Below are 22,634 nucleotides of genomic sequence, written 5' to 3' on the forward strand. Positions count from 1 at the left end.
TTCCAGACCATTCTATATGACATCATGCTCAGCATATAAAGCTGGGGGAAGAAGAAGGAAGGGGGGGATGTTCAGAGTGATGGCATTTGTGTTCCGAATTCACCGTTAGGCGTGATGGAGCCCTGCTTTCCTGGAGATGGCTGAACACCTGCCTGCCCATGGGAAGTGGGGAACAAATTCCTTGTTTTGCTTTGCTGGCATGCGCAGCTTTTGCTTTACCTATTAAACTGTCTTTACCTCAACCCATAAGTTTTCTCACTTTTAACCTTCTGATTCTCTCCCCCATCCCACTGGGGCGGGGGTGTGAGCAAGTGGCTGTGTGGGGCTGAGCTGCCAGCTGGGGTGAAACCATGACAGGCCCAGAACTGCACACAGTACTCCAGGTGGGGCCGCACCAACGCTGAATACAGCGGGATAATCCCCTCTTTTGACCGGCTGGTCAGGCTGTGTTGGCTGCCCCCCAGGATGGGGTTTGCCCTCTCGGCTGCCAGGGCACACACTGCTGGCTCCTATTGAGCCTGGTGCCGACCAGCAGATCAGGCTTCTCTTGTTAGATTACATCTGCCATCAGCGCAAAAACTAAATATGGCATTTTCAACTGGTAAATGCTGCTATGAGCTAGGATATTTCCCCTAATGATGATTCACAACACAATGTCCACATAGCTGCCACCTCCTGCTCTATGAAAGTATTAGCCATGCAGGAATTAAAAACCTGGAAAGCATTAGGACTTGTCTTGCTTAGACTACCCTATTCTAGTTGCTGCCTTTGCATACTAAGCACCCTTCGCCCTTCCCAAAACTGGCTGGACCAATTCCACTTTATGAATCCCCATTTGCCATCAGAAGTTACCTACACAGGGGAAGAACATGTTTCTGAGCTGCACAAACCCCACATTCCTCAGGACAGAGCAAGTCAGCTTGGCTGTGGTTTAGAAGAGCTGCAGACACACGACAGAGCCCCGAAGCGCGGCAGGGTCCTGTTTCAGCAGCGTCGAGTACATTTCCCTATGGATCAGGGGTAAATGTATCATGCTTTCAGATGTCTGCTTTTGAGAGCACTGCCTTCTGGACTCGGTAGGGCTGCTCCCTGTCATGTGCCGTGGGTCCACCCTGAGAACTTCATTCTGCTTTCTGTTCCATTTCATGTAATAACGCTTGTCTTTTCAAAATACAAAAGGCGGGGGCGGGGAGCGGGGGAGGGCAGGATGTCAAGATTTGGAAACTCAGAATACTACCAATGCCAGAACCACTTCCCGACAAAGGCGACCACATCAAGGCCACGACCTTACATTTAACATGCTACTATCAAAAGAGCGATTAGAAGTAGGCTTTCCTTCTCATTGCAAGTTTCCGTATGACAGAAAGAGGAAAGAACTTCCGCCTGAAGGTTAGAGAGGGGAGGGAGCGAGGAGTCGTCCTCAGTCCAGAGTACCAAATTAAAAACAGCAGTGAGAGGAAAAAAGGAGAAGGGGGAGCAAGAATGTCAGAAAATCTCATTTATGCTGACTTGAACTTGACTGAATCGACCAGGCCCAGACTACAGAAGGTCACTGATGTCCAAGGTAGGTCAGTCGGTCTGCACTGAGCTTTCTTTGTATTCTTCAACCTCCTAAACACGTATTTTGAAAGAGTGCCGTGGAGCACCAAAGCCCCAAAGAGGATGAAGGAAATGTGAGGGCCAGTGCTGTAAAAAATGCACGGGTGGGGAGTCCATGTAGTGTTTTTTAGCAAAAAAAAAAGGGGGATTGTTATAAGGTCTACTTTTCATTTGTTAAGGTGCAGGCGTGAGGGAGAGTTTTCTTGTGTGATATTAAGAGTAGTTTCTATCAATTTAGGAGATTATTCCACAGCTGAACATCAATTGTTCCTGAACCAGGAGTGTTCTCATGCATCAGACTGATTCCTGCAGCAAACCGACCGGGACACTTAGTGCCTGATGTTTCTGTTGTTTGAAGCAGTCTCGCAAATAGCCTGTTTCTTCTTGCTGAGCATAGTGGGCATTGCTTTGGGGTTTTTTCCTCCTGGCTTTGTCTGTACAAACTACTTGTTTAATAAATCAAGCATAAAATGTTTCATGGACAGATTTAGTTTGATTTAGTATAAATGACTTGGCAAAATTCTAACCTAAAATTTATGGTTCTTTAATGCACTAAGAATTATTGCACAAACTTTTGCACTGTTTTTGCTACATCTGCATAAAATTACATCCTAAAATAACAGACTTTATACACTTTGTGCATTTCATATTCTTTTTTCTTCCCTTTCTATCTGTTTGACAGAAATAGTAGTTTCCATTTCTTGCCATCCTGTGCTGGTCTATTGCATAAAGTGTGATCCCTTGGCATCCATTTTCAAATGGCTGGAGTTTCTAATGCCCCAAGAAACAGTGTTTCTACTACCTCTTCTAACAGGTTACTTCACAGCTGAATTGACAGGCACCCACAGTAGATGCCACCTGACTGAAAATTCCATTTTCCTTACGATTTAATCCATGTACTCCTACTTACAGTTGTTATATAGTTTTAACAGCATTTTTATTTTTCTCTGCTTGTGCCTTTCTGGAAAACCCTTATCAACTCTTTTCTTCCATGCATACACTTAATTTATGCATAGTATTTCCCAGTGATTACAAGTATCTTACAGAAAAGAGTTCAGACACTGGCTTCTGTCTTCTTTTCTTTTTCCTCCAGTTTTCTATTTTCTCTTTGATAATGGATTCCCTGGATCAAATACAGTGTTGTCCTGGTTTCAGTTGCTGGCTGGGGTTAAACCACGACAAGTGTTCACAAAGGAATGCAATTAATTCCATTAGCCAGAAGAATGCACTTAAACTCATAGAAGATGTTAACACTGTATGGTGATAGAAACAAAGGGGCTCAGTGCTGTATATCAGGATGACTTTGAATGTTTTATAAATTGCAACATCGTATTTCTTTCTTACTTTCTACCCCCTTTTTATGTGTCCCTGCCCTTCCTTCCTTCCCCACATGCTGTCTTCCATATTCGTTTGTATTTATTATCTGAAGATCTTTTAGAGTAATTTTCACTTTTCTCACCATCTTATCATTAACTAGTCACTCCTTCAAATTTAGCATGATCTGCAGTTTTCAGGTTTGCTTCGATGTTGTAGCCATCCTCACCACTCGCATATGGATATGAATTGAATAAGACAGTCAGACAGCCTTAGACATTTTTCTCCACTACTGTTTAGATTTGAAATGCATGTGCGTGTGCCCATGTCTCCTCTGTTATTGTCTGCACTGAAGATAACCCAGATCTGTTTCTGCCTATAGTAAGTCCTCTAAGGTGTAAATGCAATGGACAAAAATATCATTCAGGTATACTTAAACACAGTCACACAAATCAGTTGCTGTCACGTGTTTAGCATTTCTCATCATTTCAGTCATTTTTGTTCCATTTAAGTTGTTTCTCATCTTTCTTTGTTCTCTTTTTTTGCCTGGTTTTAGGTACTACATATGCAGAAGTGAAAGTACAATCCCTAGACACAAATGCTGCAGGTAGCTACACGTTGTCCGGTGAGTTTTTAGCTGTCTGCTAAATTGGTATGAATTTAAACAATGAGAGGAGAGGAGGCTGTTCCTTATTTTCCAAAAATGCAGTGATATAAAACCATATGGGTGACAGGAAGATACAGTTGTCTGCTTTATACAGCCAGAGTGGGGGGCAGTCGATGTGTTGCATTATATGCAACTAACCACTTGTTGGCTTCACTGGTGTAGGAACACAAGGCTATTTTGGGCCAGAACAAGGAACCACTTAGACCGGCCTCCTGTCTCCAGCAGCAGCCATAAGTGAATAACCAGAGATGAATAAGAAGAGGGTAGGCATATATGATACCTTCCTGTAATACTTTCACATGCATGCATCTACCCAGGGACTTCCTGAGACACATGTGTTTCTATTTATGTACCCTCAGTGGATTTCTTTTCTACAGACTTGCCTAATCTCCCCTTGGTTCTATACACAGACCTGATTTCTATAATGTCCTTTGATGAGGGGATCCACAGTTCTTTTTAACATCACACGAAGAACCAGCTTCATTTTTTTTTTTACTCTGAACTGACCTCCTATTAGTTTCAGCTGATGTTCCCCGAAAGAGACAGTAAGCAGCCAAACCCTGTCCAAGGTCTCCATGACACTCAGGATTTTATATGTCTGACATAGCTTCTTCTTAGTCATCTCTTTTCCATACTGCAGAACCCTAGTCTACACCATCATTTACTGCTTCCCTTCTCCGAATGTTTTCCACTATGCTTTTTGAAACAGGGGTAGTAGAACTGCATGCACGATCGAAGGTAGAGGCGAATCATGGATTTATAAAACCACGTGGCAGACAAAACATCCCTGATTTTTGTTCATTTTCCTTCTGAATAATTCCTAATGCATGAGGTTGTACAGTCTTCATCCTAGGAGATATTCAAAACTTGACTGTGCATGGTCCTGGACAACCTGCTCTAGCTGATGCCACTTGAGCAGGGAACTTGGACTAGGTGATCTGAAAAGGTCGCTTCCAACCTAAATGATTCTGTGACTGTGTAGTCAGGACAGCAGCCCTGAAGTTCACAGATCTCCTCTAGAACTTTTTTATTTTTTTATTTTTAATTCACATTAGATCTGTTACCTTCTAGTCCCTGGGTGTAAAGCTAGCTTTAAGAGTGAGATTACAAAATAGCATCAGTAATCCAGCTATCTCACACCTAATGCCTCTTGGAATTTGTTAGTATATCCATTTTTTTATTTGGGCTATACATCTTCCAGTTCATGTGGCTCCTCACAAGGAACTGCCCTGAACTGGAAGACCTACCCAGTTCTTACTCAGTCAACCCTGATACGAGGGATTAATATAGCTTCTCTACTATGACCTTAATTTCTGAATGCTTCCTGGGTAGCCTACCATCCACTGACCTACGGATCTCCAGCAAGGTACCTTTTCTTGGTGTGTTTGAAGACACAGTGTGTTTGAAACATTTGTGTTCAAAAACACGTTTGAAGTCTTTTCCTTTTCAAGTTCTTTTCTGTTGAAGTTTTTCCCTTTTCAAGTTCTTTTCTGCCTAATTGGTTTTTCTTATACATAATCTTTGATCTCCCAGGGTTTGTGATATTTTCTATTTATTTCCTTCATTTAATGTCTACAGCTATGGAAAGTTAACAATCTGCTTCTAATACCTGTGTCAACTTCCTTTTGCCTGTTCCCAGATCGTTCTTAGTAGGTGCCTTGTATTGGGCATGTGTTGCCAGGATGCTATCCTTCAATAATATATGGTGTGCCTGTATGGATTTCATTCTCTCTTAGCAGTCTTTTTCAGCTTCTTTTCTTTTTAATAAGCATCCTCTCCTTCCTGTGGTTACCCTCTTTTACCCATTAGCACTCTATTTTTCCTTAGGTAGTCTAGCACTATGATGACTCTCTTCCTTTTAATCACTTCCTCATATAGACCACACACTGGGAAGCTGTTCAGTTACCTAATCACATGTGTTCAGAGCCATCTGGGAAGCATCAGAACATTTGGTCTGGCTTCAGTATGCAAATCTGGAAGGCCACAGATTCTTGGAGGTCCTGTGCAACATCTTCCAGGTCTGTGCAGTTATCTGATACCTGAGGGTATCTCAGGTGGCAGAAGCCACCCATTTTCAGGTACCTGACATCTGAGTATTTCAGTCTAGGGTGGGACATTCCAGATCTTCCCACCTTATTTTTCAGACTTCTAGTATATGTGTAGAAGCAGGTGTGCAACAGCTGTTGTTTGCTTCTTAACGCTTTATTTAAATGACAGTCAGTTTTGCATTTTCTGCTTGACTGTGTCTACACTGACCTTTCCTTTTCCTGAGGACACAGTGGTTTTGAAGTCACACATAATGGTAATATCACCCTAAACTGCTCTTTAGCCCATGTCAGCTTCCCTTTCCTCATTTTAAGAGTTACTTACAACCTTCAGCCCCTGCCAGCTTGCTCTTATTAATTTTAAATGTTACTTAAAACCTTCTAGATGTCATGTCCTGCAGCTTGACTCCCTTATAGTTAAGGTGAAATCTGTTCCTCCAGAGCGTTTGGACACTCTGCACCAGATGTGTCCCAAATTCTTGAGGAATCAGAAATCTGGATCCTTACCCCATCTTCTCAGCCATGTGCTAAAATGCTGCCTTTTCTTTTCTCCCTCCAGTCCTGCATAGGTTACTGGGACCATTTCTGGAATGGTCACCTTAGGATTCCTGGTCACCAACTTCCTTCCTACAAGCTTCCATTTTGCCACTGAAACTTCTCTCCACCCTTCCCAGTCTTGTTGGTAACCACATGGACTAGTGTATCAGTAGACAGTTTGCACCTATCAAATAGATTCTTTGATTAGTGCAATCAACATGTTTTCAGGGTGCAACTATTTGCAGACCAAACCTCCTCAGGCAGAAAACCTGACAGCACAGAGTTCTTCTTGAGTGCCGCCTTCTTTCAAAGACTGGTTTAAAATCAGTGTGGTTTAATACTATACTAAGTATGACAGCTTCCTAGCATTTCAATAATTCAAATAGTAATGCACAAGTAGGTGTGAAAATGAGGTTACCAGACAGAACAGACCACATATTGACTTAGTTAGGATGAAGATTCAGGTTGGCTTCCTCATTTATCTAATACTGTTTTCTTTACAGAGCAGGGGTAATAGCAGCAAAAACTTCAGTTTGGTTTTCAGATCCTAGTTGTCACATAGACACTGTAAACTTTAAAGATAGCAGAAGGGTTAAGTAAATACTAGCAGATATGTGAAGCAGGAAGAGATGGAAAGCTCTCCTTTACCTTTTAATTCAGTGTCTGATAAGTCCAGTCAGCCACCGAATATGTTATTTGTCCCCTCTTGGACCTGCTTGTGCTCTACAGCATCTGGCCAGTAACCACTGAGTTGGCAGACTAATGAATACTGCGAGGATCCCCTTGAAGTAAATCCTGAACAAAAGTCCATAAACACCAGTCAAAACAGATAGAGGAGACAGTTAACTCCTCTGAAAAATTTGCTTTGTTGAGGAGTATAACATGGCAGGACCTTTGTCTGGTAAGTTGATTGGGTTTTGCTTTAAGAGTATTTTGAGAGGGTAGATAAGGATCCCAGTGAGCACTTAACTCTAGTATCAAGTGCAGCAGAATTTAACAAAGTATTCTAGGCAATGGCAGAAGGGTTCAGACTGAAGGTCTGTGATGGAAAAAAAATGTGCCCACAGCATATATCAATCACAAAAACCAAATATCTGAAGGAACAGCACTGAAGGGCTTTGCCTAACTTGAAAGAGTAGTCTCAGTGTGAGCCTGAAAAGGGCATTTTTGAAGGAAGATGAAGGGTTACTTTTCATTGTTTCCCTAATCTTTATTTTTAATGTCTATCTGTAGGTAAAAGCTGTTGCTCCAGAACACATGTCGCTGTATTGGTTGCTGTGATAATCCTCCTACTGGTCTTAGTGGTGTGTCTGATACTCATGTGTAAGTCCTGCTAAAAATGTAATAACTACAATAAATTTGTGACTCTTGCCCACTGACTGACATCTAGGTCATAACATCTAAAACCAGTAGGAACAGAAGGCTAATTTGAAGGCACAGGACAGTAGTTTTTAACCAACTGTGGCTGTAACAGAAAATCCGTAAAAGAGTCGAGTGGTTTGAAAGTTTAAAATTCCAAAAGAAAAGAGCAAAAACCCAATTAAAAAACTGACAATGTTCAAACAATAAATAATTTATTATACAAATGTTTTGAAGAAACAAGTCAAGATTAGATAATGCCTATTAGTATTAGGACTGCTATCCGTGAGAATATTTCAAGGCGATGATCATGTCACCAAGATGTCCATAAGACCAAACATCTTTAAATAAATATGAATAAAAGCTCATTTGAAAGAGGTAGCTAAGTCACAACTTAAAGGAATTTGTTTGCACCTTACTTGAATAAAAGCCCAGTACTAGGTCTCTCTGCATGTGTATCACTGAGTTCATAACAATCTTTGAACTACATAAAAAGATACACTATTTTTTTTTAAGAAAAAATGCATTCTTATCTCCATCAGAAAAAACCAAATTTTAATAGAGCCATGTGGTACTTTCTTTTTTGAATATTTTCAAGGAATCATTTTTAAATTTCAGATGTGGTTGCTTGTTTCTTTTCATCCTTTGACAGTTGAGCAAGCTTAAGAGGTTTGCACAATCAATCACACTCAAGTCCCAGAGTTTGTCACCTACTCAGAGATGCACATGGAGAAACCCTTTGTGAAGACATGCCAAAACTTTTGATCCATCGAACTTAAAAAACAGGGTTGGGGGAGGTAATTGTTTTTTCTTTTTCAAGACAAAGAGTAAAGGACAGATGTCTGACAGTGCTCTGACCTTTATAAAATATAAAATACCACAGGAAGGGCAAAATCTAAAAAAAACCCCAAACCAATACAACGTAACAAGGTGAAATCACCAGCGTTTGATAGAGCTTTAAATCAGGAGTTGAATGAGGAGTCATTAGGCTTTGATTCAGGTCTGGCTTCAGTTGCAGTTACTTTGCTGGGCTTTGTTTGGTTCAGTACTGCCTAAGTGAACTGAAAAAATGCTCCTAAGAAACTTGACATCTAGATCAAACTTGAGAAACTAAATCAAATTAGTTTTTAATTTCAATAGCATACAGTTTTCACTTGTACTCCAAATGAAAACTGTTGTCATTTTGACTGCTTTATTTCTAAGTTTTAATTTTATATGAGTTTTCCATAGAGTTTTGTTTTGCCAAATATACCGTTGTTGACAAACAGCTTGTTGAAATGAACTAAACTGTCACCGCTTAATATTGGTCCATCATATAAGAGCTCTGCAGGCCAGAAAACATCTTGCATTTCTGTTCATGAAAATGACAACAATATTACTCAGTGGAATCTGACCAGATATTTTTATGATTTTTATAGTAGTGTCATATTATTTTCTTTTTTCTTGAGACAAAATTTATCTGTTAGTAAGTAAAAAATTGGCCCTGCAGTTCATGAGCTGGTCTTCCAAGAAAAGGCAGTCTGACTTTGTTTTCAAATGCTCCTTCATATGAATTAAATTTTGCTGTTTTCTGAAACCAGGAGCTGATATCCAGCCTCAAGATATATGCATATAAATGCATATATGCATGGAAAACATATGATTTCAAACTGATATTTCTGTTTTATTTTTCCTTGTTGCTGTAGGGATTCAGTAGAAGGCAAAGAAAGCCTTGATGTTCTCAATTAGCATATGACTAAAGCACAATAAAATTCAGTGTTATGTTGCTCCAATTGGAAAATAACACATTGTTGCTTTGTTAGGTTTCAGTGCCTTTGAACCATTTTCAGTAATGCTGCTGTCTGAATCTCTCAGGCAGATTTCAGAGTTAAAGGTGACAATATTCCAGGAGAAAATCTTGACCCACCATTTATGTGTTGTAAATTAATTTCCATCTAGTAGGAGAATCAGTAGGGTGGTGTTCATTTTTGTAATGCATACCAGTATGCATTCATTTCTAATTTTTCACAAAAATGTGCTTTAAAATTATATTAGGTATTTTTAGTACCAGTATTTGGTACTATTATATACAAAGGACTTCAGGGTATCTTTGTAAGCAGTACTTCAAGCTTCCACCCACAGGCCCGGGCTATATGCAAAACCCAGCTTCTTCATTTTCTAAAATGAAATGGTTCTGAAATATGCTCATATCATGGTTTTGGGAACTTTTCCTGAAGAGTAAATTCTGTTTCCCCCTCTTCCAAACATTTGGTTGCTCCTTCAAGTTCTCAGTCCTCAGCTTTACCTTCATTATTTGCACCACGGTTATCTGTTTTAAAAATCTGTAAAATAGAATGCATACTTTATCATGTGTATCTCTGTATACAGGTTTGGATGTAATTCTATATACCAGAGCTTTCCCTTTGTTTTCAAATGTTCAGCCATACATCTTTCCTTGGGTTCTTTTTTTTTAATAGTGATATCTAAGACTCAACTTCTCCTACACCAATATATTGGAAGCTAATCCCTAAAAGGAACAGGGCAAATCATACAATATAGTCTCCACAAAATTAGACTTTTATTGATCTACTTTGATTTTTACATGCTACAGTGAAACTTTTTTTCTCACAACTCCAAAAGTCTAGTTCTTGCTTGCTATCAGGAAAGAAATGTAGATTAGTAGGACTTCCTAGGCAGTGTGGTTTTGAAGTTTATAGTGGCTTTTACAATTCATACTTCAACAATTTGTAAAAGAGTAGTTCAACAACTGTTTTGCACCAGCTCATTATGATCCCAGTAAAAAAGAGGCACTCAGACTCTGTAAGGTATTATTTAAAATGCTACTTATTAGAGCTAATGCTATAAAGAAAGAAAGGACAGTACAGAAAATCCTGGGTCCCTTCAGGTGCTAGGAACCGTGAGCAAAATTACAGAACCGAGGAACTTGGTCCAGTGGCTGTTTTCTGGGAAAGCAAGTATAGTCATTTCCCAAAAGAATACTGTTATTTCATACTTATTTCCTTTTATTGCTCACTGTCTGGGTCTAGGCTTATGGAAGGAGCTGATTAATCCTTTGTACTAAAATTGAGATTCATTTATGTCACTGCTCAGTTTGGAGTCTCTGGTGGTCCTTGAAATCTTTCTGGACATTTTTGGCAGTGGGGTTTCTGAAACCTTGACAGTCTACAGATAAAACTGAAACAAGATATGTGGAGAGAAATGATATGTTGTATAAGATAAGTGTATATTTGTTAATTATTTCAATGTTGAGTATTCTACTGAATCATTTAATGTAGTAGTTGAGGGGATATTTCAGCCATTACGGGTATTTGTAGTTGCCAGACAAAAAAATTCTATATTCTCTTTATGTTCGTCATAGAGCTAAGAGTTGCTTCACTCTCTGAGATGGAGTTGGTAGAAAAAATCCCCACATGTTAAGGGCTGGTCAGTTTGTTTCTCACAACAGGCAAAAGTGTGCTTAGTGAAAGGGGTTCCCTTTCCTGAAAACATTTGCCTTGCCAGTATTTTTTGTTTCTTGAAGAAATAATTAACTTCTGCAGCATTCTCTGAAAATTGAATATCTTATTGGAACAAGGGCACAAATACTTCTCAGGATTTTTGTCAGTAAAAAATTGGCTACAGAAAATGTATTGGAAGAAGAGATGCTACATTTATGATAAAATAACCTAATTTTGCCAGAGGTGGGTACAAGGCAAACCCAGATTCTCTGTAACAGAGGTGCTTGTCTCTCAAACTCAATAGTTACTTCTTGTCAGCATAGTTATGACTACATTCTGGTGGGCTGAACCCCTTCCAAGATATCATTCCCACTGCACTATAGGGTCTTGCATCTGTCAAGATGCATAGGTACTAGGGAAGTGGTTTTATCCCAAGGAAAGTAAGAGCTCAGGATTGCCACATTCCTTGTGGTTAGTTGCAGTTTGGATACTTTGGATCCATCCTTTCACTACCAATTTTCAGTGTCTGGAAGAGATTAGGTGTCACTGAATCTAATGGCCACTCCACTTCTTTTCTCTCATCTTATTTTTGAGCTTACTGCTTGTAAACAAAGTTCTTCCTTCAATATTCTGTTTCTTTTATCGTTTGCCTCTAGTACGAAATCTGCAGAGATGTCAGTTCTTTCACGCTCCATGCCATTCGGGTACAAGTTTCTTAGAACTTCCTTTAATTCAGTCTTTTTTCTCATTTTATATATTCTTTTTTAAAAGGAATTTATCAATTTTGGTTTCAAGTATAAGAATTCTATCCCTACAATTTTTAGTTTAATATTTCTTTACTGTTATTATTCATCCCTTCATTGTTCAACTCCAAATAACCTCAAAAATGCCTCTTTAAACTTTGATATAGACAACTCCCAGTCAGTTGAGCTAATAATACCCATTCATGCCATGAACAATTGTGTCTTTAAAGCTGAGGTTTCCTAAGCAGAGAAGCTGGGAGAATATCAAGATTTTCTTACTGCTACACAGAGCCAGCTGGAACAACATAATCCTCCTTCAGCCTGTTAACTGTGAGTGATCCCTGAACTCCATACTTTCAACAGGATCTAAACTCTTGAGGGAGTTTGTAAACAGATAAAACCAAAGACATGAAAATCACATGAGCTTCTCTAGTAAACTAAGCATAAGTTTAGTTCATCTGAGGCCTCAGCTACTTTCTTCACCCTCTCAAAACTCTTTTTTTCCTTTTTCTCTGTGATAAATTCATGCAGTCTAGCTAGTCATCAGATAATAAAAATAAATTTGTAAGCTTCCCTCCACGTTCCCTTTTTCTGGGAGTCAGAAGCCTCCTGTGGAGCACAAATCCCTCACAACCACTGTGTCAGAAGAGAGAGGAAAATCAATGCTATTTCAGCCTGGGTATCTGCTTTAAAACCTAAAATGAACACTGTCATCTCATTTTGGTCTGGGGGAGAAACACTGTTAGACCAGCTTCCAGCTGGGGCACAAGTATGCTCTGCCTGAATATCTCACCCCAGTTGTTTGGGGTAGGAGCAGACAGTGACTGCAGCTCCAAGCGGTGTGGGAGCATGCTTAACCAAGAACAGATAGGCTTGAGCACTCATCTCTCAAAGACAGCTCTTACTCCTTATTGCTATAGTTGTGTGTATGCTCTACACCACATTTACCGCTGCTCTGAAAATGTGCGGAGCATTTTTTGTCAAGTTCCAGAGTTAGGCTCTTTGGAAATCTGCTCCATAGTATGGTACGACAGGTTTGGGTTTTTTTCAATGGAGAAGCCAAAAGGTGAGGAGTAGGCATTCTGCGTGGGGTGATGGTGGGAGTCAAAGAGGTTCAGAAGAGCTCTGACAACATATGGCAAAATGGTCAGCCATGCAAAGCAGAAATTGTATTCTTATTTCCAGACCGTCCAACTGCAAGCAGCCCACCTGACTCAAAACCATCCTCCACCACCTATGAAGAGGCACTAGGTAGGTAATCTTCTATCATTCAAAAGACAGTTTCCAGAAGCCTGTTAGATTGCCTTTTTAGGGGAGGACGGGGGCAGTGTCTAGATTTTGTTCAGAAGAAAACCGAACAGACAAACCCCCTGACATCTCAGGAATAAACCTTATCCTGTACACTCATAGGATGAGCTGCCAAGGCCAGAGACATTTCACATTTTAATGATCTTTAAAAGTAGTGCTTGGTCAGCACTGCATTACTGTTTCAGAGGGAAGAACTGATTACTTTCTCATGCTAGTACAGAAGAGCCCGTGGCTAGGTGAACGGACGTGAATATAAAATCCCTTTGGTATCACAGCACTGTAGCGAGCATGACAGATCAATGTGCATCTATTGCTTTTCAAATACCCCTCCATTCTTAGCATTTTACCTAAGTGCAATTCCCTTTTGCTGTTTACGAGCTGCTGGATAACCAACTAAACCATATCAGGCAGTCCCTGTCTCCCTGAATCCTATCACCGTTTCCAGGTCCCATTCTCTGTTCCTCCCGGTACCCAGCCTGGCAATGGAGAGAAATGTTCTGTCATTCAGTTGCATCACTATTGCTGTGTTTTGCAGCAGGCAAATAAGACATTTGAAAACTGAAAGCTGCTACTTGCCCTGACCATTTCTCTTTATCTCCTGAGCAAAGATTTAAAAGGCTGGATAATGTTATCCATCATTCTACTTCTCTGACTCATGCCTAGTGACTCTTGGGCTGGGATTAGCTACAGGGATCTTAGACTGGCAGGGATCCTCGGTAGTTTGGTGAAAATTTTAAGTAGGACCATACAGGTACTTTTCTGGCTGTAACTTACTCTCTTACCTTTCTTTTGTAATAGGATCCTTTCTTTAGTGTTAACATGAATTTTTCCACACCTGTTCTTCCCTCCTGCAGGCTGCCCCCAACACTGGGAACAAAATGGGACAAAATGCTACTTCTTTTCTCCAGTGCAGAAAATAATTGACTGGAACACCTCCCGTAAAGAATGTACTGACAACAATTCAGACCTGGTGATCATTGACAACAAGGAAGAACTGGTGAGATCTAAATTCATGGGGCTGCTCCTAGGGTTGTTTGACCTGTATGCCAAAGGGCTGATGGGTTACACTTGTGTCTTCTCATGTTAGATGTCTTTGCGGGTCTATAATCTACTGCTAGCCACATACAGCAAACACCTCTGTATGGTAGCAAACACCTTCACAGTAAGGTGCATCTTGGTGCTTGAAGTCTTGCATCCAGAAGCTTCTGTCTCCAAGCATGCTCCCATAGGAAAGAGCAAACTCTCTGCCTAGTTGACTTATGTTTTAAAGGGATTTAGCACACAAATCAAGACCAACAAGTTGAACAGACACTTACCTGTGAGAGCCATTGCTCTGACAAAAACTGAAAAGGCTTTCCCATCACAATCAGAATAGAAAAGTGTCTCCAGGTAACAAGTCTCATCTGGCTAACTACAATGTATAGCTTTAATGGTATCACAAGTTTATTATTCTGTTTAGTCTATTCCTAAAAGCGCCAGGAAGAGAGATGAGATTAAATAAAAATGGAAAAGTTTAGCCTCTGAAGCTGTGGAAAGAGATGGTGTGGCTGGATGCACACAGTTCTGTTGGCTATTTAGCACTAAGATTTCTGTGCACCTCTGGTGAAGAAAATGTAATTTTAATGTATTATCACTGTTTGTTTCCTTTCTAGTGTTATCTTTTTTCACGAACAAGAAGTCATTACTACTTACTTGGTCTCAAATTCTCAAAGAGTGAGGAAAAGTGGAAGTGGATTAACGATGTGGAACATAACCCAGACATGTAAGCTTATTCCAGCAAGTCACTGTGATACAATGTCTAGAACCAGTAAAAAGGAAAAACCTGAGCCAACAACAGGGAGTACAAGAGAGATCAGGGACTGCAATTTGTAGCAACCTGATTCCTTGAGATTCAGGTGCTTCAGCATATCCCTGTGACAAGTCAAAGGGAGCCTGTAAATCACATGGGAACACCGGCATGTCACATTAGGATGGCAAAAGAGGACACAGCTGTGGTTCTGGTGGGGAAGGAGGAATCTGACTCGGTAGAATTCAATGGGGAAAGAAAGGATATACCAGGCAGGTACAAGAGAGACCATGATGTCAGCACCATTGAATGGAGGCTACCAAAGAAGGGGGAGGTTTCTGGATGGGAAAGCATAGCCCATATACTTTTGTTGAGGTCTGGGGAAGAAAATTAAGGAATGGGAGGAAGATTCCAATAAGGCAGCTTCTAATCCCACTGACAATAATATAGCTTAGCAGCAAGGCCAGGTGCCACTCTGTCTTTCATGGGAGTGATATTGACTGCATTGCATCCAGCTAGGTCAGGAATGCAACTAGATCTGACTTTCTCTCCCTGTTCAGGTTTACTATTGGAGGAGACTTTACTGACTATTTCTGCACTGTCATTGGACATGGCAAAGTAGAAACCGCATCTTGCAATGGATCCCTAACAACACAAAGTATGTGTGAAAAAGCTGCAAATATTTTAGAAAGGCAGAAGGAGAGCTAAAAACAAGATGTCTGTAGAGCTTGGCCATGGGATGAGTGAGGAAGCTGGATTTGGTGTCGGTGGCTGAGATGAAGCTATGCTGAAGCTTTACTATGGAAGCCCCTTTTGCCAGTTCAGGAAGATGTCTGCTCAAGGCCAGATTCTGACTAAATGATGCAAATTAAATTTAGAAAAATGTCAATGACACTATTACCCTTATAGAAGAAAAATCTGCAAAAGCCACTTGTGATACCTAATTAAACAAAGGATCTTGAAAGACCAGGAAGATGTTTTCAATGCAGCTTCACTTTGTCAGAATAGCGTCCATTTCCCTCAGATGTGGGAAGCAGGTTCAGAGCATGAATAGGCCTGTTTGTTATTAAATTTATTTTTATAAGTTTGAAATAATTAATTGCAGGAAAACTAGGTATAATTAATGCCATTTAGCGATATTTGATATGAGACCTCAGTAATGTGTAGGCATTTGTGATCCCAGAGGACTCTTCTGGGTCACAAGCCTCTGCCAGCTGGTGTTAAAGCTGGTGGTAAATACAATAACTCTGTGGCATCTGATCATTCTCATTTTCTTTGTTGACTCTAAAGCACCCAGTCTTCTTCAAAGGGCCAGTAAAGCACAGATGTAGGCTTGATGAAGGGACAGCACCTTCCACTTGCTGTCAGATGAAATTTATTCTGCTGCAGGGCTTCTGGTGGATCACTGACTGCTACGAACAAGGGACCAGCTAATGCTCCCCAAATACCATCTCTGAGAGGTATTGCCTATTCCTTATATCTAGACAAAATACAGACTGCTAGACTCACCTTAATAACGTAGGCAGATTTCAAGTGAATTTTGAAGGAAAAGGTAATACAAATCACAGAGGTCAATAGGAGAAAAAAAACCCAGAGTGAGTATGTTCACAAGGATAGCTCATCCTGGTCAGCTTTCTCTGAGGAGATGACTGACTCATCTGAAATTAGAGTTTTATTAAAACATTTGTCTAGGATTACACACAGAAAATCATTAACAAGCCTTCTGGAAAAAAATATCATGTATAATACATTCAGTAGTGGCCTTGCTGCAAAATGCAGACATCTGCTAGTAATGTCTAAAGTGACGTAAGATTATGTCTGAATAACACAAGACTGGAAGACAATGTCAAAACAGGAGAAGATCCAAGCCTAATACAGTAAAAACTGCATGACCTGAGTAATGTATATGTATATGGAAATGTATATGGAAATGTATATGGAAAGGATGATGAGCGGGAACCTGGAGTATTTAAAAAACATTTTTAAATGGTGTCAACAAATGCAGTGTCTATCTTTTATCCATTGGACTTGCTGATGTAGCTGTGCCTTTCTTGCCAATTCATGGCAGATGGAGGCAAGGGGCAGAGTAAAAAGAGAAAGCCTTGATGCTGTGCAAGCACTGCTCAGCAACACACAAATATTAGTGTGTTATCAACACTTTTAGCCACAAATCCAAAACACTGCACCATACAGGCTGCTATGAAGGAAGTTAACTCCATCCCATCCATGACCAGTACAATCTCCACCCCTTATTCCATATCATTTGCATCATGCTCATAACCCCTCATCAACACCCACCCCATCCTTTGACATATACACAGATGTCATTCCCTTAAGTCTACAGGCCATCCCCATCAAATGTTGATTCCAATATCCATTCAAATATCCATTAAAGTCTGTTCAGTTAATTTAGTCCCTGACTTGGACTCCATCTGTTACGGTGGTCACTCAGGATGGGAGAGGTGGCATGTTGTCAGGGATTGTTACATGCTAAAACCAGTATGGGCAGGGTTATTGCTGCACTTGCCCAGTTTCTTGTGAGGCTCTTACCCTCCACTGGTTCAGGTGGTTCCTGCTATAGTACTTCCTACAACATACAACTCAAATCATGACTTATTTTCCCCCAAGGTTAAATCTCCTTGGGGTACACACCAGTTTTCCCCATCCTTCCACTTTGCCCCCTCAAGTGCACCCACATCCTTGAGTGAAAGCAATCCCACAATTGGATTTACCTCTTCCCAAGGGAGGAGCAACCCTCACTGTCTTTCCCAGGCAGTTCCCTTACACGTACTATGGTAACCTTACCTCTTCCTACAGTGTGTAGGGCCTTTGTCTGGGAAGAGCCAGGACAGTCAGCAGAACCTCTGGTGTTAACCAGCCAAGTGGCTTCTGCTAAATTTACATCCCAGTGTTTCCATGTCCCAGCACTCATCACTCTCTGCATAGTCTTTAGCAGTTCATTGTAATGCTCAGCCTTTCCAGAGGCTGGTGGGTGACAGGCGATGTGATACACCCAATGAATGTCATGTTCCTTGGCCCCAGTGACTATGAAATTGGTTTGGGAATTGGTCCCATTGCCTGACTTAATTCTTTCTGGGGTGCCATGTTGCTAAACATCTTGCTTTTCAAGACCCAGGATGCTTTTTTGGACAGAGGCATGTGTTACAGGGTATGTCGCCAACCACCTGAAAGTCATCTCCACCATGGTAAGCACATAACACTTGTCTTAGCAGGTTCATGACAGCAGTTCCAGCTGAGAACATGCTTGTTAGTGCAGACAGGCTGCTTCAGCAGCCAGCTATTACCGAGGAAGCAAAGGACAACAGAATTTCATATCAAGCACCAGTTCCTCATTGCCTGTCCGGTTCTTCTCATCTGTGAAGTTAAAGGTCCCTGGGAAGACTGTATCTTTGGAACTGAACACAAGCCTGGTCACTGATACCTAGAAGAGCGTTAATAATATCTATAAAAACATTCAGATATTGGCAGATGTTTGCAGGGCATTTACCCTTCCTATCCAAGAGAAGATAGTGACTGCCCACAGTGTCACGGTGAGCTTGGGAAGAGCTATTGCTCTGCCTTAGGCAGGTGATGCACAATGCTTATCATATTCCCCCGGGACTGTCTCAACCACATGCCACTAAGATGTCGTCAGGCCACCTCAGCTGTGCCCACACTGGACAACACCTCAAATTCATTTTATGAACTCCAACCACTGATGCTAGCACACATCCTTGGCCTGATTTGTGCATGGTGCCTGAGCACCCACAGCCACTGCTTCCCTGCAGCGTGGGTTTCTGTGCGGGACCTCACCTCATCTCAGGGGTTAGAGAAGAGGTACCTCTGGGCTACTCACAGCTCTGCGCGAATCATTGTCTCCTAGCTCCTGTGGAGGGATAGTCCAACGCAAATGGACTCAGCCATCACAGTTATTCTCTTTGCTTCAAAAGACACTTTCTAGCCCAGCATATAAATTCCAACCATTTCTTGGTTTTCATCCTGCCACAGAACTAAGCAGGCAGTTTCCTTCCACATAGCTCTGCCCCCACACAGTCTCAGCTAACAGAGAAAGAGGAAGCCCCAGACGTGAAACTACATTATGCAAGATAGATAGAACGAAAATCTCCCCAGCCAAAATTAGCACCCCTTTGCAACAAATACCTCCCTCTGCAATTGCATTGCCCCCTCTTCTGGTGACATTTCTTTGGCAACAGACCTCCTTACTAGCTAAACGTCCACAACACTTGCCCTGTGCGAAGTTCAGCAGAGGAGGACCAAGGTCACCCAGTAAGTGGGATGTACCTTGACAGTACGGCTGTCTTTTTAAACTCTTCCTCACTGAAAAGAGGCTGTCACATCAAGGTGACAAAGAAACAAGAAGAATATCATGCCAACATAAGATCTGTAATAGGAGAAGAACAGAACTTTAACATGGAAACTGGATATAAAGTTACACTTTTGATCATGGTCATGATTGCAGAACGTAAGTGCCACCTGATTCAATATATTTGTTTGTATTGTAGATACTTAAGAAGATTAGGAGGGTAAGGAGTCACACTGCTGTGGCTTTTAAATGAGGTGTCCTCTAAAATAATTGCAATAAAAAGAATGGATGTCAGTATATAATAATGAATTGATTCCTTCATACATTCTCATATCTCCTTAATGAATGGTATAGTGACTCAGTAATGTAGAAGTTTACAGACAAGAAGAGCATATATATATGTCTACATACTGGCATTTAGTACTAGGGCAGCGCTCAGCTCCTCTTCTCTGCGGTACGCCAGAGACATAGCTATGGAAGACATTTTACCCCATGCATTGGATATGTTTTCTAAACCCAACTGCATCATGTTTATTTGTGCCTAGTCAGGACTGCACAGGGTGCTTTGAGTCCTCCATTTTATGTTTGTATACGCAGTATCAGGTATTACAAGAGGTAAATAATAAATAACTACTGAAAAAAACATATAAATATGTCAGTAGAGTAGATAAGAAAAAAGGCATCTTGTACCAGCTCTGTGAGCATAATAATCAGTCAAGGAAACACCATATACCTGTTCAAATTGCTTTTGCCTGCTGATCTAGGATGTTTCAAATATCTTACAAGCAATCTACAAGTAAGGTCTTCTCCACATGGCACGTCTGCATGCTACTGAATGGTGCCGGCATTTCAGCAAATCTCTCAGCAGCCTCTATAGCATGTTCCAGTCACATTCAACCATTTGTGGCCACCAACTTTGTGTGCCTTGCATGAAAATAAACAGTTTTCAGAGCTGTTCAGACGTCTTTTTAAAGGTGGTCTTTAGAAGACAGACGTGTCAAAGTTAAGACTTCTAAAATTAATGATCATTGTTATTCACTATCATTCACTACAAAAAATCACTAAAATCTAGAGGAATTCAGGGCTTAAGGGAAAAAATAAAGTCATATTGAGTAGAAACATAGGTAAAAACCAAGTGTACTTATCCAAAGAATTTCTGTGCCAACAGATCATAAATTCCTGCTCTTCTCCAATAGGCCTCAGCAGAGGACAGCCTAAGAAAATTTCCTATGAGTTTTATTAGCACTTTTGTGATTTTTTAGCTATTTTGGATGTTCTACTTTTGTTCTCGTCAACAATATAGTTTCTTCTATTTTTTCCTCTTCCACCAGGAAATTTCTGAGGCTGGGCAGTGCCTTCTTCATCTTTCTCCTAGAGCTTGCACTAAAATAGGATTCTTTGCAGCTCATGGGCTCAATTATGCAGTATCTTTTCCTCTAGGGTTTCGTGCCATGAGATCCTGAAGAACTCAGAGGCTACACAGTAACTGATGTATTCCAGTGGTTTATCTTAAAGTACACTGGAATTGGCTGTGTAAAAACAGGAGCAACAGTGTGTGCTAAGAGTATTAACTCTCTCTTCCCTTCCTTTTTCATTTCTTCTTTCTGATTTACTCTAGCCCTTTCCACCATGCTCTATGGAAATCCTCCTAAGTAAAAGCAATTGACTCTTAAACAGCTTTTATCATTAAGTTGTTAATGAAGGATGACTCACAGGTTTAAAAAAAAGGAAGAGGGAAACAGAGATGAAACGCTGCCCTTTTTTTTTTTTTGAAGTATTTTTAAAATTGGATAGGTTTTCATTATATATAAACAAGCTGTGCAAATACATAAGGGTATTTTACTTTTTCATCAGAAATTCAGGCATTCTCCTCCTAATCTTCTTGGAAGTTTGTGTGGTATTGGAAGATGCATGGAAACAAACCCACAATAACTGAAGCTGAAAGTGATTTTAATTCTGAATGTTCAAATCATTTGATCTTTGCCATTTTTATTCACATGCATTTGACAGAAAAAATGGAGAATAAGTCTGTTCAGTTCTGAATCTTGCCAACCTGGTTCTTTGGGGACACAACAGGCCCTCTGCTCTTCAATGCCATGTCCAACTTTGGTCCACGGGGAACTTTGATGGGATCTCCTTAGACCAGATTTTACTCTTCTAGCATTTCTAGTTCAAAACATAAACAAACAAACAAACAAATCCCCCCTCCCACCCAAAAATCAAAACAAGAGCAGCAGCACAAGCCATTTGTTTTTTTCATCAGTAAGTCTAGGAGAAATCAAACATTATTTACTTCCACAGTCCAAAACAGCTGACTAGGGGAGGTAAAGAGTTCCTAAGTGAGTACGCATAGGCAATATCAGAGCAAGCATCCCACAGAGTCACTGACCACGTGTCCGAACATGGAAACTCCAGGGCAGCTCCAAAAGGCAGAGACTGCCATCTGTGCGGGGACTTCTGTTGTGCAAAGATCCACCTCTAAAGCTTTGGAATAGACTAGTCTGCACTTTTCCCTTATTATATACCTCTCAAAGGTCTTTTTGAATCACTAAAACTAACCTTTACTAGTGCAAATGTATGACAATACCCCAGATTGAAAAAAAAGACAAATACAAGGGAATTCTGAACATTCCCACCCATAGCGCCTTCCTTTCCTCCAGTCTATTGTCAGTCCAGCAATGCTTGCCATACTTTTCTGGGTTCCAACAACAACTTCCGAATGGCTAGAAAATAACAGAAAATTGTCACGATGAAGCTCCGCAGCTCTTCTCTGCCCCCACTCAAACGTCTTTCTAGTTGCTGGATATCCTGCAGAACCCCTGCCTCACATGCCAGGACCATCTCCTTTCCATCTGCCCAGCTGAGCAGATGCTCTTGGAGGAGGCACAGTCTTTCCTCCTTTCAGAATCTGCCGCTGCCCAGGGCATAAATAGACAAAACCAGCTGTGAATAGAGATACCAAGAGCTACCCAGCCTGTCATGCCCTCCATAGCTTCTCTATTAAAATTGCTAACAAGCACCCATTGCTGTCAGATGCATTCATGGTCCCTGCCATATTGCTGGGACCAAACAGTGTGAGCTCCCAAGGGGCTGAGTAGCACATTTTTTGTTAAAATAATAGGAATTTATTTTGACTTCAGTCATTCTGATTCCCAACATTAAATTACGTGGAGGTTGATTTCTCATCCCTTTTCTCCAAGCACAGGAGCTAGGTGCTTCCTTTTAAAAAAACGCAGATGGATTCTTACACATTCAGGTGTTTCCAGGAGCTGGAAAGATAAGGAAAATGCGAATGCTCATGAAAGTTATGATAAATTTACCAGAACTACAACAATTTGCATTGGAGCAGTAACTAGAGTTCATATTACATCCCATAAGCTGTCATCAGATTGCAGGAATATTTTAACCATGTTGGCTTTGGTTGTAGTGGGGCTGTTGCTCCAGTGCTGACCACTCAACTCTGGTCGTCTTCATTTAACTTCTTCAGCTCTTTCTCGGTCTTCAGTGTTGCTCAA

At 40.7% G+C, this 22,634-nt stretch overlaps 1 protein-coding gene across 3 annotated transcripts; it reads left to right on the top strand.

Annotated features, from left to right (window-relative positions):
- Nucleotides 1–1,184: 1,184 nt before the first annotated feature.
- Nucleotides 1,185–16,822, top strand: LOC128142794 (C-type lectin domain family 5 member A-like). 3 transcript variants are annotated; one of them, XM_052789272.1, is made up of 7 exons: nucleotides 1,186–1,564; nucleotides 3,470–3,538; nucleotides 7,396–7,485; nucleotides 12,887–12,952; nucleotides 13,864–14,006; nucleotides 14,662–14,771; nucleotides 15,356–16,822. In XM_052789272.1, exons 1-7 carry the CDS (start codon nucleotides 1,357–1,359, stop codon nucleotides 15,501–15,503), a joined length of 834 nt encoding a protein of 277 aa, XP_052645232.1. In that variant the 5' UTR covers nucleotides 1,186–1,356; the 3' UTR covers nucleotides 15,504–16,822. The 3 variants fall into 3 exon arrangements, with proteins under 3 accessions (XP_052645233.1, XP_052645232.1, XP_052645234.1); XM_052789273.1 differs by lacking the exon at nucleotides 12,887–12,952 and having other exon boundaries at nucleotides 1,185–1,564; XM_052789274.1 differs by lacking the exon at nucleotides 7,396–7,485.
- Nucleotides 16,823–22,634: the final 5,812 nt, after the last annotated feature.

Source organism: Harpia harpyja, chromosome 6 (assembly GCF_026419915.1).
Source record: "Harpia harpyja isolate bHarHar1 chromosome 6, bHarHar1 primary haplotype, whole genome shotgun sequence".
Lineage (NCBI taxonomy): Eukaryota > Metazoa > Chordata > Aves > Accipitriformes > Accipitridae > Harpia > Harpia harpyja.

Bases quoted from the DNA above. Each gene is read 5' to 3' on its own strand.
- LOC128142794 (XM_052789272.1), top strand. From the start codon at position 1,357: ATGACAGAAAGAGGAAAGAACTTCCGCCTGAAGGTTAGAGAGGGGAGG. The intron at 1,565-3,469 runs GTAGGTCAGTCG...GCCTGGTTTTAG, and splicing joins GAAGGTCACTGATGTCCAAG to GTACTACATATGCAGAAGTG. The intron at 7,486-12,886 runs GTAAGTCCTGCT...TCTTATTTCCAG, and splicing joins GGTGTGTCTGATACTCATGT to ACCGTCCAACTGCAAGCAGC.